At 39.3% G+C, this 19,324-nt stretch overlaps 3 protein-coding genes across 3 annotated transcripts; 1 reads left to right on the forward strand and 2 right to left on the reverse strand.

Moving 5' to 3' along the window:
- Positions 1-368: 368 nt before the first annotated feature.
- Positions 369-5,513, reverse strand: gjb7 (gap junction protein beta 7). The gene is made up of 2 exons (XM_044377309.1): positions 5,190-5,513; positions 369-3,316 (listed from the first exon to the last, which is right to left on the reverse strand). Exon 2 carries the CDS (start codon positions 3,301-3,303, stop codon positions 2,512-2,514), a length of 792 nt encoding a protein of 263 aa, XP_044233244.1. The 5' UTR covers positions 3,304-3,316; positions 5,190-5,513; the 3' UTR covers positions 369-2,511.
- A 3,419-nt stretch (positions 5,514-8,932) lies between these two features.
- Positions 8,933-10,245, forward strand: smim8 (small integral membrane protein 8). Its single transcript, XM_044376930.1, has 2 exons — positions 8,933-9,225; positions 9,988-10,245. The coding sequence occupies exons 1-2, from the start codon at positions 9,097-9,099 to the stop codon at positions 10,144-10,146; spliced, it is 288 nt and encodes a 95-aa protein (XP_044232865.1). The 5' UTR covers positions 8,933-9,096; the 3' UTR covers positions 10,147-10,245.
- Positions 10,246-11,528: 1,283 nt separating this feature from the next.
- Positions 11,529-19,287, reverse strand: ddx51 (DEAD (Asp-Glu-Ala-Asp) box polypeptide 51). The gene is made up of 15 exons (XM_044376929.1): positions 19,038-19,287; positions 18,267-18,604; positions 16,446-16,600; positions 16,174-16,324; positions 15,939-16,084; positions 15,751-15,822; positions 14,882-14,988; positions 14,680-14,788; positions 14,432-14,577; positions 13,723-13,918; positions 13,489-13,604; positions 13,271-13,387; positions 12,363-12,464; positions 12,050-12,248; positions 11,529-11,656 (listed from the first exon to the last, which is right to left on the reverse strand). The coding sequence occupies exons 1-15, from the start codon at positions 19,058-19,060 to the stop codon at positions 11,639-11,641; spliced, it is 1,995 nt and encodes a 664-aa protein (XP_044232864.1). The 5' UTR covers positions 19,061-19,287; the 3' UTR covers positions 11,529-11,638.
- Between the last annotated feature and the right edge of the window lie 37 nt (positions 19,288-19,324).

The raw sequence follows: 19,324 nt of genomic DNA on the forward strand, positions 1-19,324 counted from the left end.
AGATATGTACGGAAGCGTAATGCATTCACTTGAGAAAAACGTCTGCTCTGTGTCTCTGAATTAACGAGATAACTATTTCAGTATTTTGAGAAAAGTTTTCATTGAAAAAAAAAAAATTCTAATCCGTTTTTTTCTGAATTAATGACATACTTCAAAATCCTGACTGCTGTACTTGAGCCGCCGGGTGCCAAACTGTGTTCAAGCCAGCCGTCTGAACTTCGTTGCACCTAAAGTAGTGTAATTACGGTAAGGACGGCCTCTGCGTGTGGCGAAGGTTCTGGAAAATACATGCACCCGTTTCTTGTCATGTTTTCTCTGTGTTCTCCTATGAACATAATACATTGTACTTTTCATTCATGTTTGACCTGTTGTAAGTTTTATTTTGCCAGAAGGGCAAAGCTGAGTCATCCCACTGTACCTGTTTGTGGGAATTGCAAGATAAAATAACCTCTTAGCTCTCTAGGCAGTCTGCTGTGTTTGTTTCATCTGTCTTTGGGCTTTGATGAAACATTTTTGCCTGTCCTGAGGTGCCTGCACAGAGTTGACAAACTAATAACAATATCATCTAAAGACACCAGTATCTCCCAAATTCTTCAAAACAAAACCACAATAACATTGGATTCAACTTAACAGGCAGGATATGTTTGCTTCCATGAAATCAAGCTCTCAGCTAAGAATGAGAGCTTCTCTTGAGATTTTGAGATATCTCCTTAATTCAGAAAAACAGCTGATTTTTTTCTCAAGCGAATGCATTACGCTTCCATATATATGATCAGTTAACCTATCAGTTAATCTAAGTTCCATGCATCTAATTAAGATAGATGTTGTCTTTGTTGTGCATCACACACATTCTGATCAGTGCTAATCACCCGGTGAAGTCACTTCATCCTCTCAATCACTGTTGCTCAAACGATAGAAAAAACTGTGAACCGTGAAAGAGTGAAACATGGGAAGACTTTCATTCTGTGTGGTTGCTGACCCTCAGAATACACACAACCTCTGTTCCTCTGGAGCCCACAGTCACCACCATGACAACCGCTGAGACCAGGAGTTAGGTTGACAGTGACATACTGTGGTGTTTTTAGTCTTTTAATCTATGGCGAGCTGTTTTACACAAAATAGTTTAATTTGACTTTTGTTTCTAAGAATAACTGTAGTCTGAAAGCATTCGTTTCTCTCATCAATCAAAATTACAATTCTTTATCTGCTATCTGACTATTAAAAACTTATTCATAAAGAAAATTAAAATGTTACCAAAGAGGTTAACTGGAAAGAGCTTGTGAAGTTATCAGTGGTGTCTGTGGAGGATTGCACTTTTACCTACACCTGAGAACTAAACTGCCGTGTGGATGTGAAGCACTGATGTTCAGCATCATGTCTGAATAACATGATGTGAATATTAAATAAGACATTTCATTTCATTAGATTTCATTTCAAAATGTCAGCCAGATTGCTGGTCACTCATTCACACCAAGCAATACAACATTTTTTAACTAAAAACAGCAAAAATTACTCACAATAAACCCTGTTATTGTCAAAATATTGAGCATAGTTTTAAAAATGTATTGGATCATTTTACAACACATACAGGCCGTCATTGTAAATAAACTGTTCTTAATATCTTGCCTGGTAAAATAAAGGTTAAATTAAAAACAAAATGTGATTCAGTCATACATTTTTGTCTGTATTTATTAGGAGGATGATTCATTTCATAATGTATTATTTATTTATGTAATATTGAACCATTTGGCTAGTACTAGTCAGAAGAAAACTGCTCTTAAAATATCCAAAACAACTTGTTGCTACAGCGTCTTACAGGGACTTTTGATGAGTAATAAATCAAGATCATTCAAGAAACATAGCTCCATTTAATTTACCTCCAATCACAGCTCCAACATATCTATAGCTGCATTATGACTGGTAATGTAGATATTACAAAGATAATCTAGACAAGTCTTAGAGATGTCCTCCAATGATTTAGATTTTTCAAAACTGAAACAGCAGAGGCCGAGATATTCCATATTGTAATTTGGTAGCATATTTCCCAGCCCAACCCAAGATAAGATCATGATGACATGATCAAGGGTTATTTTCCCAGACTTGACGATGCCACATGAAACATCATGCAACTGGTTTGACAGGCTGAGCACTCCACACATAAAATCACCTAAACTTGGCAGAAGGCCCCTATAATTATAATGAGCAAGCGTTGAATTTGAGTTATGACTAGTCATAATTAAAATGGAGCTGTCTAGTTTTCATGTTTGCAATAGAACTGAAACCTTCATTAGAGATTCCATAGTGTCAGTAATTTGATCAGTCATGACAGCCTTCATTAGTGTTTTATCTGTTTATTAGTATGTGTCATTAGAGGTCTGTTTACACTTATGATAATAATAATATGACAGATTGCTAAAGCCTTTTCTCCATGTTAATGTGTCAAGTAAACAAAGGTTCCACTGTGATTTCATGCTGAGATAAGAACACCAGCTCTCAGTAAGTCCCTGCCCTCTACAACCGGACAGACTGGTTTTCAGCAGCAGATGCCAACTTTGTGGTGATTGTATCTGTGTTTGGTGTGGGCTCAGCGGAGGCAAACTTGTTTACAATGGAGACAGGTGGCCGGCTGCTGCTGAAAGCCTCCTTCTCCTCCACAGGGATGTATCGCCTGGTGAAACATTTCCACAACTGTTTCCAAACAATGTACACCAGCTCCACAAAATTCAGAGCGACGCACAGGATAGAGGTGCAGCCCATGATGTAGAGGAAGATCTTCTTCTCTGTGGCTTTGGCGATGTAGCAGTCCACCGTGTTGGGACAGGGACTCTGGCTGCAGCGGAGCAGCATGGGTACCTCAAAGCCATTGTACAGGAAGTAGAAAGCCAGCAGGGAGCCCACCTCAAAGGCAGTCTTGAAGACCAGGCTGACGATGTACGTGCAGAAGAGGCCTCCATCAATGCTGCCTTTGTCCTCGTACAGTTTACGCCTGTGCTTGGCCTCGCGGTGCTCCCTGTAGGCCACGTGCAGGGCCACCAGCAGGGACGGGGTGGACACCATGATGAGCTGCAGAGCCCAGAGACGCACCTGGGAGATGGGGAAGAAGTGGTCGAAGCATGCGTTCTCACAACCAGGCTGCCGGGTGTTGCACACAAAGTCCTTCTGCTCGTCCTTCCACACCTGCTCAGCCGCCGCCACGTACACCAAGATCCTGAAGAGGAAGACCACAGAGAGCCAGATGCGCCCGACGACAGTAGAGTACTTGTTCACACCACTGAGGATGTTTTCCAGGAATCCCCAGTTCATTTTTCTCTGTCACCTGTGAAGACATTTGGAGTATTTGTGTTTATACAGTTGTTTTGTAAGTCTCAAATCTTAGCTACGAAGTCCTGAATCAAGACCAAGTCCTGAACTTTGTTTGAACTCTGAAACAAGTCATTATTTGGCAAAACAATCTCACCACACATCACACTTTTATTAACATCATTTTTAGTCTTTGGGGAGGATATCAAGTCATTCCAGGTCAAAAGACCAAAAGTTAAATGAGGTCCCAAGTCATTGGTGTTAAAGAATAAGGCTGGTGTTACTTTATATTTTTACTGTTAACAAATAAACCAAAGCAAAAATGTGTTAACACGTCTCTCAACACTCTCTGACTTCTCTACTCTGTCTGCAGCACTCAGTCCCAACACCATTGGTTCCTACTGAAGATGTAAATTGAAAATTGGCTCACAAATATATTGTTTCATTTTTAAAAAAGGTTCAGTCATTTCCTAAAACAGCTGGTCACTGTGGTTTTTAGCAAACGTTACTCAAACAGGAGGAAATAGTGCATTTGTTGGGGACTATTTTCTGAGACTATAGGATAATACCAGACTTCTCCTATCAGGCCCTCATTGCTGCAGTCAACTCTGTGCTTCAGTGGTTCATATTTCCAAACAAATTTGCAAATATATTCAAATGGCCATAAGCCAACACTGAGACTGTGGCAGCGTTTCCTGGCTGGTTATCCAGCCTCAGTGATTGGTTGACTCTCCTGCATTCACACATTGCAATATGCAGATGTATTTAGGTGGATTACAGATTCTGTTTAGGACATCGTAAACGTCGGTGTTACACCAAACGCTGTGACCTGATTTCTCATATACTGCCACTGCAAATGTTCGTATCATATCAGAATTGATTTTAATGGCTGTTATCAAACATGGTGCCACCATAGTATTCACAAAATTCACAGATTTTGATGCTGTTTTGTCTGTTTTGTTGTACCAAAATCTGCAACCTGTCAAAATTCTGTGAGGCTACAGCAGCTACACTACACTATTTGTATCACTATTCTCATATACTCCACTCTATTTATTTATTTATACACTGTTATTTCATCTACTGTCAATTATTCCTAATCTGCAGGAGTTTTTCTTGTATTTTCTTTTATCTTAAATCTTTATTCTTTCTATTATAACTTATTGTTTATCTTATTGTTACTGTGTATAATTACTTTTGCCTGCAGTACTGTCCTGAGCCTCATCTCAAGCATTTCATTGTACAGATGACGTGTATTATTGTGCACAAATACAATATCTGCTATCAGATATCAAAACTCGTGACTCTGTATGTTTTTTGTCTTTTACAGCTATCATAACGTGAGATAAATACAATGTCGGCACCATTGTTAGTAACACCTGCTATAAATGTTGTAAAGACGTTTGCAGTGGCACCACAGATGAGACTAACCACAGCAGGCAGGGAGGTAATGCGGTAAGTAAAGAGATATTCTGTGACATAAAACTTTTGACATGGTCTAATAATACTCCCATATATTTATCACAGTAGCCTGAATTATACCAAATGATAAATAAAACTCCATAACTGTTCCATAGCAAACTTTTTACAGTGAGTGAACATATATTACTGTATGATTGTTGGCTATATATAGGCCTAATAATTATATTAGTAATCAAATATAATAATGAATTCTATCCTATAACTGTAAAAAGACTCATATATATTCTTACAGTAGCCTATACATGAACATAGCAAATTCAATTCTTAAAAACATATTAACCATGACTTACTGTGTTTTTATTGTTGTAATGTGTGTGTCACAGACAGCTGATATTTCATCGTTCTATTAGGTGAAATAAGTCCTAAAAGTCTGTGTAAACTTTAGTGAAAGAGAGTGGAGACCTTACCGGCAGTGCCTGGGGGGGTTTCCTCTGTGCAGCTCTGTGCTGTGTGTCCTCTGCTGTCTGCTTCACCTGCACATCTGCGCACCTTTTCCACTCAGACTCCTCTAAATACCACAGTAGCTATAAGATCATCTGAACACACACTTTCTGTTTTGTTTTGACTGCAAACTTTACTGTAAATTACTTTAAATCATGTGACCAGGAGCCTTCCTCCAGCTCACCTGTTGAATATGCAGGTATCCTGTGAATTGTGTGTCTGTGTGCGTGTGTGTACACGGACATCACCATGGAGCTGTCTAATGCAAATAATATCTGTTGTAGGTCCTGTTCAGATTCAGTGTGGGGGAGGAGAACACTGAAATAACCTTTAAAACAGCACTGTTTTATTTCCTTCTTCTCTCACCTCTCACCCATGTAACTTTGATGAGAGTCAGATCACATTACACTGTTAGTGAATAATACATGTAGCCTCAGGCTTGTGCCTGTTTAATGTCTCTGTTTGTTATTTGTCAGGTTTTAGATCTACATTCTATCCTAAATCCTAAAGAAAAGAAAGCAGCATACTAGATCTGATGAGTCTCCAGTGTACAAGTTTTACTGTACAGTTCATATGATATCATATTATATTCCAATGAGAGACTGGCATATATGTCTGTGTTATATTTGTACAGTATCCTGATCCATTATATCAATCAGTGTGGATATAATCAGTAGGATATTTTAGCTACTAAGAGATGCTATTTCCATTTCCATTGTTCACCTGGGTAAAGTTAGGTAACCTGGGACACTTGCCAAAACTTTAACATCAGAACCACATATAATTTTAATAAAGTAAAGCCTCCCCTGTCATTGTAAGGGACATTATACATTAACATAGACTTTTAAAGAGTTGGCAGAAGTCGTGGATCAATGTGTGGGGAAAATCATTTTATTCTAGCCAGTGGTGGAATGGAAATAGGCCCTGAGGATTCAAGTACAACTCTGAGGTGTTTGTGTTTTACTTCTGTTTTGTGTAACTTTACATGTTTTTTTTACTCCACAACATTTCAGAGAGAAATATTATGCTTTTAACTCCACTACATTTATCTGACATCCATGGTTACTACTTATTTTTTGTATTAACTCATCAGTTTATAAGAAAGTTCAAATTGGCACGAAACACAACAGTAAAATGCTGCTTCAACAGTAATGCATCAGTATGAATCTAATCACTCAGGAGCTATTTCTATGTATTATGAGTAACAATTTGTAAGTAGGACTCTTATTTATCCTGCAGTATTTTTAGACTGTGGTATTGATACTTTTACTTCTGAATACTTCCAATTCTGCTAAGATATCAGTCAAGAGGATAGAATCAGTGAGACCTTTGCTGTTGGTTATTCCAACCACTGGGTGGTGCTGTTTCCATCTAAATAGTAAACCTGGCTGTGTATTTGAATAAAGGTCTTCATTGAAATTCTACATAAAATTTACCATAATTATGCATAATTTAAAAAAAAAAAAGAGATATATATCTACATACACACAATATAGTGCAATGTATTTGTTCTTGAACTTGTATTTCTAGTTTATGCTACTTTATACTACTGATTACTACTTAATAGCAAATTAAGGTTTTACATAGAGAAGTTGACGGTTGTCCTCTACCTCTGACCTAGGTATCGAACCAGGTTCCCAGAATCTACATGCAAGACCAACCCAGCCTTGCTATGGGAACCAGATTCAGCCTGGCTTCTATAATCACCAGCTGTCGTTGAACCACTACCAACGGGCCTATTTAGTCAGGAATCCTAACAGCCTGGGTCACAACAAAGTGTACTGGTGCAAATAGGTGTTGGAGGTTTGAAAATACTCCAAGATGACCTTCTAACAGGTCATCTCTGGAGGAAGCCCAGTCTGATAGTCGAGGGCACTCGCCTGGTTTTATAGGGCAGTTTCAGAGCCCTAACTGTTTAGCCAATTAATCCCTAATAAATCTCTCAATCTTATTCTATTCTGAAATCATACATCAATCACATGTATAGCAGCATGTTGACCTCAGTCAGTACATCTTTTTTTATATACTTTATCGCAGGAGTACAAGAGTTATACATATGATATTGTTCATACCTACATCATTCCTACAACATTTATACGTTTTTAGTGTGAAATATTAATAATAGAGAAAAAAAAAGGGGAGAAATAAAATAAAATAAGTAAGTCAATAATACATACATACACACAAAAAAACCTAGATTATCCTTTACAAATTTCATCATAATTTTTAATCTAAATAAATGTAAAACTAATGTCAGTCTATCCCAAGTGAGATGTCTTCACTTACCTGAGAGAAACCAGAAGACCTCAGAGATGAACACAAGTCAGGAACTGTGGTTGGAGTGTATAAAAATACAAACCAGTTTTATTTGGTTTTAACAAAATAAATAATATAAGTTGCAAGAAGTAAAATACAAAAACTTGTGCAAAAAGTTAAAATGCAAAAAGCTAAAAGACTAAAGAGAGTCTCAAAGAGATCTCTCAAAAAGCCCTATGGAAAAAGAAGGTCTTTTTATAACTCTACAATTTCCTCTTAGTTGTAATGACACATACCGTTAATCTCCAGGACATCTATCAGCTACATGCTCATGTTACATGATTTTACACAAAATAGTAACCTTTTCTTTATCTGTCACTTACATCAGACTATGTGGAACTCTTTGAACTTCTTCTTTTTCACATTTGAGATTAAAATCTAGGGATGTCTGCTAGGTGCAGAAAACCACAGCTTCTCCTTTGCCTCAGGTTATCTTGCCTCAGGTTGTGTATGTTTTTGATGTTTGTTTGTGTTTGTTTGTTTAGTCATTCTTTAAAGTTCAGCTCTAGTTCAGTACAAGTTCCACAAAGTTCCTAACAAATGGTGCAAGACATTAAACTATGTTTAATTTGTCACCAATTAAAATTAAATAGAATAGTCAGAAGTAGGATTGAGTAGAGTTTGTCACATATAGCGGAGCTTTCAGCAATACAGATTTTATATGATGTGCACAGACACCCACATATTGTGCCTAGGTTTTCCATGCACGTGTCAGTGTGTGTGTGTGTGTGTGAGTGAGAGAGAGAGAAAGAGAGAGAGATACTAAGGTATGTTTTTACCCAGAGAGTTACAATTACAAACAAGGTTGCATTTCCAATCACACAAAGCAGACAACTGCCCCAGAGCCCCCAACATCAGGAGGCAAGAGGGCTCTGTGCTCATGGTGTGACAAGTAGTTTGTTGTAAAGTGATTATCTGCAGATTTTGACAGAAAATACCATAGGCACCACTATGGCACAGTATAAAATCATATAATAGAGGCCTTAATATTTAGAAGCCTTGTTTTAAAGAGGTGCCTCAATTTAAAATCTAGTTTGAAGTCCTTTATGATACTGTTCTTACATTGTACATGTTACCAAATAGATATATAATTCATAAATACTAATGTACTAATGTACTGTAGAGAGAGTGGGAAAAACAGGGGGGTGAATAGGGGCGTACGGCTTTTTTTTGTCACAGGGTCCCTTAACATGTTAATCATTTTTTTTACCATATTTTTACTTCTCTCTTCTTTTTTTTTACCTCTTTTTCCCAGTGGGAATGCCGCCTACTAGAAACAATTTGCCCAAATGTAATTCTCCACTAATCTTCCATTATGATAAACAGATGTGATAGCAACATGACAGCTCAGCCACTGGGGGCGCTGTGACCGCAGATTCTTCACTTTCTTCTTCTTCTCCTTCTTCTTCTTCAATGTCGCAGTCGTCTTTGACTTTGAAACATGGCTGCCGCTGTAAACACAGAGGCAGTATAGTCTGAAAGTGCGCTATGTGAACATTTCGGGCTTCATTATCCCATATTTTCTCAGAGGACTGCGGTTTATAGATTTGAGCGGACATGTCAGATAAGGAGGCCGGTAAAGGGAACGAGGGTTCCGGGGAGAAAGGCTTCAGGACTCCCGGGCTGAGAGGCGCACAGACCACCACACTGTTCCGAGCTGTCAACCCTGAACTCTTCATCAAGCCTGTAAGACACAGAACAGCCTGGTTATGTATTCATATATGAGGAAAACAGTCACATTTAAATTTAAATTTCTGCTTGTAAATTAGCAAAGCAGCTCAGAAATCCACCGTGGAGTCTCATGTGTGACACAAATGTATCAAAATGCGTTTTATAACTGTCTTTAAATGATGAATACATTTCAAATGAATTTAGTTTTGGAATAGACCTTTATTTAAGTTTTAGCTATTCTATTTACTCGTGAGTCCTGTTGTAATGTTAACAGTTTGGTGATAACTGTGAGGTAAAGACATCTGTCCTTAATGTAAAGACATGTAGACAGTGAATCACAAAGCAGCACAGCAGACAGTAATGACGTCATTTATATCAGGTACATTTATACCATTTATAATGAAGACCTGAATGTGAACCTTTATCATCTAGACAGTGAAAAGACTGAAACTGCCCCGTTGTTTGAGGGTAAAATGTCATTTTTGACCCAGTTACAAAATAATCTTAAAGGACAGGTGTTGTTTTAAGACACACTTGAAAAATTGTGAACAAGTCCTTTAATTATAAGTTCAGTCTCATAAAGATAAGGCAACTCTTTTGAGTAATAACATGTCCTGGAAGGTGACTCATGACTTATTGTTCCACTCACACAGAATGAACAGCAGCTGTAGCCGTCACTGCTTTTGAGTCCGTATGTGTGAAGACTGTTCATCAGACTGACAGATGAATCCTCTTCACACCTGTCACTCTAACACAAAGCTGTCTTCTTTTTTGCAGAATAAACCACTGATGGCGTTTGGACTGGTCACCATCACCTTGTGCGTGGGTTACCTGGGCTACATGCATGCGATGAAAGAAAACGACCAGCAGCTTTACGAGGCCGTCGACAGCGAAGGAGAGAGATACATGAGGAGGAAGACTTCCAAATGGGACTGATGGCAGAACGTTCTGTTAATGAGTGTGTGTGTGTGATTGTGAAGACAGAGTGAATTAAAACAAGGACACGTTAAGTTTTCTCTAAAAGCTTCTATTTAACTGTCTCGTGGTTTTCTCTGGGCTCAACAAGATACAAATTCTTGGCAGACAGATAAGTTTTAGTAGATCTTGTGCATCACCGTGGACAGGATCAGAGCACAGACAGGTATAAAAAAAAAAAAAAAAATCAGACAGCAGCCTGTTGTTTTGCGTTACCAGGTGTGATGCTGAAGTGGATTTACCTTCAGTAGCATTAAAGGGCTCATCCACCGTTTTGTATGTTCTACTCCACTTCAAATCACCATGTGATGGTGCTAAAAATGTTCCAAAGCATACACAGCCATTATTTTATAATTATTTTAATATATTGACAAATTCAACTTGCAGAGAGATGAAACTTCTTGAGTCGGTCCTCCATCACACTGAACATTCTGGCTCTTTTTATGGTTGTCATGGTTATTGTGTTGTGATGATGCAGTGCAGATGGTCAGCTGATTAGACTGTGCTTCATTAACATCTTCCTGATTCAGCAGTTAGAGCAGGACAACACACACCTTTATCATTCTTACTGGCACAGAGAGTTTGCCACTAGTGCTGTAACAATTCATTGATTATTGTTTAAATTATTCATCAAGCAAAAATGTAAAACTTCTCAAATGGGAGAATTTGCTGCAGATTTATATGACTGTAAACTGAGTGTGGATTTTGTACTGTTGGTTTATGAAAATAATTAGTTACAGCCCTCATATGTGACCTCACATGATTCCCAGAGGTCTAATCAGATCAATCAAGAGTTAAGAGAGCTGCGTGGCAGTGCAGCGTCTAGCTAACGCATCTCCTCATCACATCTTAGCTCCTCCCAGCGAGGATGTGAGTGAGAGATGTGAGGATGGAGAAATTTTAATTCAGCAAATGGGACACACTCCAGCATCAAGTTTTGATTTTTAAATGAGTCATTTAGTCCATAAAAATGTTTAAAAATAGTGAAAAGTCACATCACATCTCCAAATGTCTTGTTTTCTCTAAAAGAGGTTGAGTTGACAATATAAAACAGAGTAAAGCAGAAAATCCTCACATTGGAAAAGCTGTAAGCAAAGAATGTTTCATCAATAAATGACTTGAACAGTTAATTGATCATCAGGATAGTTGCAGATTCATCTTCTGTTGATCAACTTGCAGAGAGCGCCACATTAGTCCAGCTTCAACATGTCCTCCATACTGTCTGCACTGCTGTACACTGCTCATCTCCCACAACCTGACATGAAGGTTTGTCTTTAATGATCCAACATGTTTTAATGATGCAGTGGCACAGCTCAAATCAGCAGCTTCACCTCACAGAGACGCAGAGTTTATGTTTTATTAATAAACATAAATAACTAAACAGTTAAATGTGATCTTCATCAGGTACAGATGTCAGCTCACATAGAATCTCCTGCTTGTATACACGAGTCCATCACTTGGCTTTTTCATCCTGTAGAGAGAAACAAAAGACATTGTTGTGTATTTGCAGGCAAACAGTAATTATGGTAATTTTACATATATCACAACTGTTAGGAGGCAGAAAACCTCATATCAATAATGTCAACTACTGCAGATGGTTTTAAAGTTACAGTTTTCATGACACATTAAGTTAAAGAAGAGTCGGTTTCATTCAATTATGCATAGAATCATATTAAACAGATGTTTTATAATTATGAGATTGGGTAAATGAGTGTAGTGAGACAGGAAACAAAGGAAGAGGGAGGGCTGTGACATGCAACAAGGGTCCCCCAGCCAGGAATCAAACTGTGGACATTGTATATGCCTCAGCCATTACAACCATTAGATCACCAGGGCGTCCCAGTAAAGGATTTTGAGATGGTACCTTGATGACATTAGCCAGCTCCTGCAGTGTTTGTTCATATCGGGCTTCCATACTCTTCAGGTTCTCAGGTTTGATGATCTGCTTTTGGATCCCAGGACTTCCTGCTTCCACCACCATCTGCAGGAAGTTCTTCTCCTGCACCCCCAGCAGAAAGGTGAAGGCCAGACCTGCTTTCCCTGCTCTCGCAGTTCTACCGATCCTGAACAAAGACAGAGAATCCAGGATGTAGTCTCAGCCCACAACACAACCAGATGGAGGTACACTCAACCAGATGCAAATGCTTCAGCACCTTATATATCCTGATTCTGCTCACCTGTGAATGTACGTCCTGATGTATTGTGGCGCGTCATAATTCACAACACATTTGACTCCGTTGATGTCGATGCCTCTGGCAGCTGCGTCAGTGCTGATCAACCTTCACATGACACATCAGTTAAAGTTCTCATTCCTTTAAGCTCACACTGCATGAATACACACACACACTGCATTTGCTTCATTAGATCTATGATCTCCATCTAATATCTGCTCCTGCAAATGTAAATATATTTAGGAGAGATATTTACACAAGCAATATTAGCACTCATTGTGACTCTACTGGCATGATTCTTAATCTTAGAAAACAGCAGCTGACAAAACAATTTCAATACAAGATCCATTTAACAGTTGTGATGCTTTGATTAAATCACAAGTATGAGATGTACTTAAAGAGCCTGCAGACATGTTGAAAGATGTATAAGAAATTGTCTGCTATGTTTTTAAACAAAAAGATTCAGTTAACTAGTTAAAAACTCTACTCTCCTTCTCCCTCATTGAAAAAATCCAGATTCTATCAATATGCAACCATTTCAAAAGTTTTAATTTCTGGATGCAAGATGTCTCCTACTTCACTTCATTCTCAGTGTTTGTGCACTGAAGGCTTCAAGTTTCCACATCACACTTGTGTAAGTTGAATACTGGACCATGATTGGCGCCAAACTAGTTGTGGAGTCACAAATTCTGCAGGTATGTGAGGTGTTAAACTGAGGTTTAAGGTGAGCAATGAAAACAAACTCTGCTCTTACATCATCCTGCACAGAGACACATGTCTGAGCTGTGTTCAGAAAACATGAAATCTCCAGTTGAGGAAATTTAAACTGAAACGGTGCAATTTTCCATCTTCAACATTGATTTTATTTTAGGAAACACTGCCCACCACACACACACACACACACGCAGACTTACAGTTGGATCTTCCCCTGTTCAAACTCCTTCAGCGTCTTCTTCCTCTCACCAGGAGAGAGTCGGGAGGAGAACTCAGCAGCCTGAATTCCACCAAAGAGCTGCACCAGCAGGTAAAGTCTGAGGAAGAAGCAACAGTATAACCGTGCTGATTGAGTCTACACAGTTACTGACAGTTGAAACTGTATGAAATGCATTTTAACAGCGTTGCTTTCTCCAACCTGTGAGCAGTCTCTCTGGAGTTGGTGAAACAGAGGATGGGGCTGAGCTTCATGCGCAGGATGAAGTGGAGGATGAGGAGAGGCTTTTTGCTCAGTGTACAAGGAACATAATACTCCTAAAAACACACAGGTGCAATTATTCACAAAGCGAAACAAGTCTGATAGATCTGAATCATCTCTGCACTTCCGCGTGTGCCTCGGCTCTTCTCCTGAAGGTCAAAGGTCACGTCTTACCGTCAGCCCTTGCGGGAAGTCAAAGCGGTCGTGTTTCTGGGCGACAGCGGCTGACGGTGTGGTGTTGTTGGAGCAGCTGTGGACGGAGCTGAAGAGCCTGGGCTGGTGGAGGCCCAGCTGCTGCAGCTTCTCTGGGTTCTGCGTCAGCGTGGCAGAAAACAGCAGCTTCTGCAGCGGCATCTGAGGAGGAGACAGACTGCAGAGGAGATAAATATATAGATAATATTAATACAACTTAAAGACATCATCTAACTTCATGTAACCAGGCCAAGGAAACCAGCTTCAAATCACATCTACTTATGGACTAATATAAAATAAACAACCACAAGAAAAATGTTTTGTGCCTGATGAAGATCTACAGTAACAGTGGATCGCTGCTACACTGCTGCCTCCACCTCCCCAGCCTCCTCCTGCATTAGCATTCAGTTTGTGATGTTGAATGTTTCTTTTCAATGTGTTCATGTTCATCAAACATTGTGTATCTCAGGCTCCGCCGGGGGGGGGGTTTGTGAGCTCAGGGACAGTCTGTGTCAACCTGCTCAGATTTGTTCCAGAGCATCATATGAGCAGAGCCACAGCACGAAACTACAATGCATGTTGTTGCAATAAATGGTTAAAACCTAAATGTGAGTGTCCTGACTGAAATCCTTTTCAAAATTCCTTGTGAAAGAACTAGACTCTAGCTCTGTGTGTGGAATCTGAGGCTCACCTGGCCGCTGTGACGTAAGCCGGCTCAGTCCTCCTGAAGATGGACATGTCCTCTGGTCCACTTCCTGATCTGTACACCGCCTTCACTACCTGACTGAGCCAAGACTGGTGCATGCTGTCAATCATCCTGTCAGCCTCGTCAATAATCTGGGAGTGAAGCAAAGACGCACACAAATAACAATCATTGTTGTTTTAAGGTATAATTGTTGAAGTTCTATCTTTATATTGTTTTAGGTTTTAAGAACTCACAAGAAACCTGAGATGATCCAGACATAAGCCTGAATTCTTGTTGATATGATCAACCAGTCGACCTGGAGTGGCCACAACAATGTCGGCTAAACTGCGTCTCATGCCCCCTCTGGAATAAACGTTTTTTTTTAAAAAAGCCTTTGTTAGAGCAGCAGAAGGTGTTCTAATCTATGTGATGTCAAGCTTCACTTTTTGTTCTCACCTGTGTTCGGACAGTGAAGCCTGCTCTGCAGCAAAGGACCTCTGACCCGCCAGCATCACCACTTTCAGAGAGCTTCCCTCAGCGTACGATGTGAACACTTTGCAAACCTGCACAGAAGAAGAAGAAGCTTTACATCACTGGATGAAAGACTTTGTGCAGGACAGGGTGAACTACAAATGTGTGTGATGAGATGCTCAATGTCTACGGCCAATCATACGCATTTGTTCTTTTCTTGCCTCGAGCTTGCAAACTGTCGGTCACATGTTTAGATAAGCATGTCGCAAATTACCGTCAGGGGGGAAATTTCACATCACTGCAATTTTTTTAATTTAGTGTTTTATTTACTAAGATTCCAAATGTTAATTCAACCAGCTGCAGTTCATCTGATTTAGCATAAGGTGAAGCTAAATAAGATCTGACGCCGGGCTTCTGACATGTGATGTGCATGTCTGGAAAGTAATGGAGTGCATCAGAGAAAGGCTTGAGTTAAATATCCTGATGTTATGTGATATCAGAGGCTGGGCAGCACAAAAGATGTTATTGTATTTGAATTCATTGCTTTCATTTGATACTGTTGATGGTGATGAGTGTGATGTGAACAACTGCTATCCTTCCTCTAATGTATCTATGTGAGTTGAGTTGACATATTTCTGTCTATGCTCTTATTTTCTTATTTTAAATGATTTCAAGTCTCTCCTTGAGGTGGATGTTGTTGTTCATTGTTAAGGTATTCATCTCTGTTCTTCATATAAAAAAATATATACATATATGCTATGATTCCACTCGGTTGTTTCTGGATAACTCTGTGTTCCAAATAAAAATATTTTAAAACAAAATCAACTGTGCAGATTGTTTGGAAAGGTTCTGACCTGCTGGGCGAGCTCTTTGGTCGGCAACACAGCCAAAGCCCGGACTTCACACACCACCCGCTCCATCAGCGCCTGCAGGTAGAGAACACCTTTATTCACTTCACCGTCTTTACATGCACTGAATACTTCCTGTACATATTGTATGTATTTTGCTCAAATGTATTGAAAAGAGATGGCGGGCAGCTTGCCTGTATGACAGGTATGACGAATGCCAGAGTCTTGCCGCTGCCTGTTGGAGCAGAAACACAAATATCTCTGGGCTTGTAGCCGCCTCGTCCAATCAGCAGCCCCTGCTGCGCGCTCTCCAAGACAGCTGGGATGACTTCTGCTTGCACTGTGAATAGAGGATGGTAACTATTAACAACTTCTACTATTTTTCAGATGTATATTCACTAAGCCAGCTAGTCTGAAGTTTGTCTTCACCTGGAAAGAAGTGCTGTATTCCGTTATGTTGTAGTTTCTTCACCAGCTGGGCAGACAGTCCTGTGATGTCAGAGATGGGGACCAGGTTTCCTTTAATGTCTCTGTGAATGACATCAGGCTGAGCCAGCCACTGAGGCAGGACTCTGTGCACCTGTCAACAAAAGAACACACACACTAACACTCTGTGGATACTCATCGTCTCCAGAGGAGGAATAGCAACCACACTGGTGACCCCTGACCTTTTCTTTGGTGCCATCAACAAATCACTATACCTTTTGGACGGGTTTGTTCTCAAATCCTCCCAGAACTGTGAATCCAGTTGGAGCAGAAGTCTTCTCTGTGGGTTCTTTAGGTGTGTCATTTTCTGTCTCTGCCTCTTCCTCTCCTCCTGCGTCTTCTTGTCCATCTCTTACAGTCACAGGAGTGTCTGGAAGAAATACCAACATGATAAATAACATAGTAGACTATGATTAAAATACCTTTCAAAGTGCTGGCTCTCATTTAGTGTCTTTAGTCAACTGGTGATGCTGGCTGGTGTGTCTGCCTCAAGCTGCATTCAGGGCTAAATAATCTTAGATTTATCTTGTTAGAATATGTGTCAAATATCTTCATGTATATGATATGTATATTTATATGTAATTAGCTTGTTTTTCCTCTCATCTCTATAGTGCCTTTTACTGTCTTTCAGCTCATTGTTTTGGTTTTGCAGCCCACAACTTTACTGTTTTGGTTCAGTCTCACAGCTCTCATTAACCTGGTTTCCAGTAGCTTCATCATGGAGCATTTAGCAACTAAAGAGGCAGATATTTTTCTTTTTTTTTTAATGAATGTTTTTTTTTTTTTATTGGAGACAATATGACAATGTTGTGTTTTCTGCTTGTTCTGCTGCCCCCAAGTGGCCAAAAAATTTATTCATACAGCTTTAAATGTTACTGAAGCAGAAATCCACTCAGTTGCCAGTAAAACCCTGCAATTAATCCAACTTCATGATGGTTATAATTTAAGAGGCTGTAGTTAGTTTAGTCTAGTTTGCGGCTGGAAAACCAAAACAATGAGCTAACAGAGGCTAAAAGGAGCTGTGGGGAAGTGCTGAGTTGGTGATAATTCTCTGCCAGTTCATCACTATGAGAGACATCTTTCACATTAGTCATTAGTCATTTGACACACCCAAATAAAAAAATATCTATTTGTGCAGCTTTGTATTAAGCGGTGTGTGGTGTGTGGAAAAGTCTGTACTATACAGATGTATTATAAATGACTACAAACACATCTTTGGCATTTCTGAACTACATATTCTTGTTACTTATCAGCTGATGCATGATGATACCAACCATGGTCTGACTCCATTCCCCCTAGCCCGACTCACACTCAACAAATACACACACGCACACATACGTTCAACTGAATCAATCACTGTTTTAATTGCTTATTAGTGCTTTACTTTCTTTATGTATGTATACTATATATACATATGTATATATATGTATACGGGAGGAGAAATACTTGCATGCATTCACCATGTGTATATGTTTGTCTATCCAATATGTGTATGGGCTCAGTAATAATATAATGTTTCTATCTTGGCTAACCCCCTGAACCGCACTCCCATCACCCTGCTCTCACACAGCACACACACATTATACTCCACACACAGACACACATCTGTGAATGTTAAATGCACACATTTATGTACTTCACCTGTTTTGTACCCACTGTTATTCACAATAATAAAAAAAAAAGAAAATTAATTGGCAACTATTTTGATTACTGATTCAATGTTTAAGTCAAATTTTTAAGCAAAAAGTCCAAAAATTCTTCAATGCTGCTTGTCTTTGTTTTAAATGGTTGTAAAGTGAATATCTTTGGGTTTTGGGCTGTTGGTTGAACAAAACAAGACATCTGATGTCATCACGACAAGACATGAGGAAACATAACAGACATTTTCTGACATTTATAGACAAAATGATTAATCAAAAACATAACTAGCATATTAACCAATAATGATGAAAACAATCGTTAGTGTCAGCCCTACATATGAATGTATGATCCAGCCTGGTGTCAACATGTGAGGGTATAGAAAAACAAGCACGCACCTGACTGATCCTTCTTCTGTTTCTCATTTACAACTTTCTTCTTCTTCTTCTTTTTCTCCTGGACAGGCTCGTCATGGTTATCAGTGTCCGAAACACACAAAGTCACAGCTTCAGATTTCCTTTTTTTGTGTTGTTGGCTCTCTTCACCGATGTGCTTGTCAGCTTTTCTTTTCCTTTTGACATCTGGTTTTTCTGTGTGTTCTTCAGCCAGATGTTGTCTCTGTTCCTCTGTCACAGTCTGTTTCTGCTTCTCTTTCGCCTTCTGCTGTAGTTTAGCCAGCAACGCCTGAGACCGAGACTCCTTTGAGATGCTCCCATCTTCCTCATCACCAAGGTATCTGTGAGTACAGAATGTAATACATGTTACAGATACTTCAGACAATCGCAGATCAGGAGATTGTGAGAATTATAAGGTTCTATCTTTTGGTCAAAAATGTTATTCACAGTGTATAGATCATCTGTGTGTGTGTGTTTGTGTGTTTATATATATCGGTATGTTTGTGGTGTGGCTAACCGTATGTTTCTGTGTGGAATATGTACAAGCTGTGAAAACAATAAAGACTCTATCTATCTAACACATTAAAATAAAGTGGGACTAAACTGCTTATTTTTTCATGAAAAACTATGCTTTAGCAGACAGAACCTCGTAATTCCAAGAAGAAAATGACTTCTCAGTATTAGAAAATTTAATCAGCAACATCTTTTCTAGAAAACCCCATCGTAAATGGAACAAGATACACACGAACAAACGAGCACAGAAATAAAGCCTACCTGTTCACAAGAAACAGAGACATTTCCACAGCAAGATGAAATGTATTCTTTCAGCTATCCTGCATTAGGAAAACATTCACACTGAATATCAATTAGCCCCGTCCAGATTCAGGCAAATTGTCATGTAACAGATTTAAGTAAAACGGGTTTGTTTGTCTAACTTTGTACTCTAAACACTTCTACTGAACTACAGAAGTCAACTCATGTGTTTTCCATACTGTGCTAGGCGCGGTTTGAAGGCGTCACTCAAACAGTCGCATTTCTTTCGTCACCAGTCGGGCGCGGCC

Source organism: Thunnus albacares, chromosome 16, assembly GCF_914725855.1.
Source record: "Thunnus albacares chromosome 16, fThuAlb1.1, whole genome shotgun sequence".
Classification (NCBI taxonomy): Eukaryota; Metazoa; Chordata; class Actinopteri; order Scombriformes; family Scombridae; genus Thunnus; species Thunnus albacares.

Excerpts from the sequence above, each read along its gene's own strand:
- gjb7 (XM_044377309.1), bottom strand. The coding sequence starts at position 3,303 with ATGAACTGGGGATTCCTGGAAAACATCCTCAGTGGTGTGAACAAGTAC.
- smim8 (XM_044376930.1), top strand. The coding sequence starts at position 9,097 with ATGTCAGATAAGGAGGCCGGTAAAGGGAACGAGGGTTCCGGGGAGAAA. Across the intron at positions 9,226-9,987 it reads CTGAACTCTTCATCAAGCCT|AATAAACCACTGATGGCGTT; the intron begins GTAAGACACAGA and ends TCTTTTTTGCAG.
- ddx51 (XM_044376929.1), bottom strand. The coding sequence starts at position 19,060 with ATGTCTCTGTTTCTTGTGAACAG. Across the intron at positions 16,325-16,445 it reads AGAACAAACCCGTCCAAAAG|GTGCACAGAGTCCTGCCTCA; the intron begins GTATAGTGATTT and ends TTTTGTTGACAG. Across the intron at positions 15,823-15,938 it reads TCGTCATACCTGTCATACAG|GCGCTGATGGAGCGGGTGGT; the intron begins GCAAGCTGCCCG and ends CTCTACCTGCAG.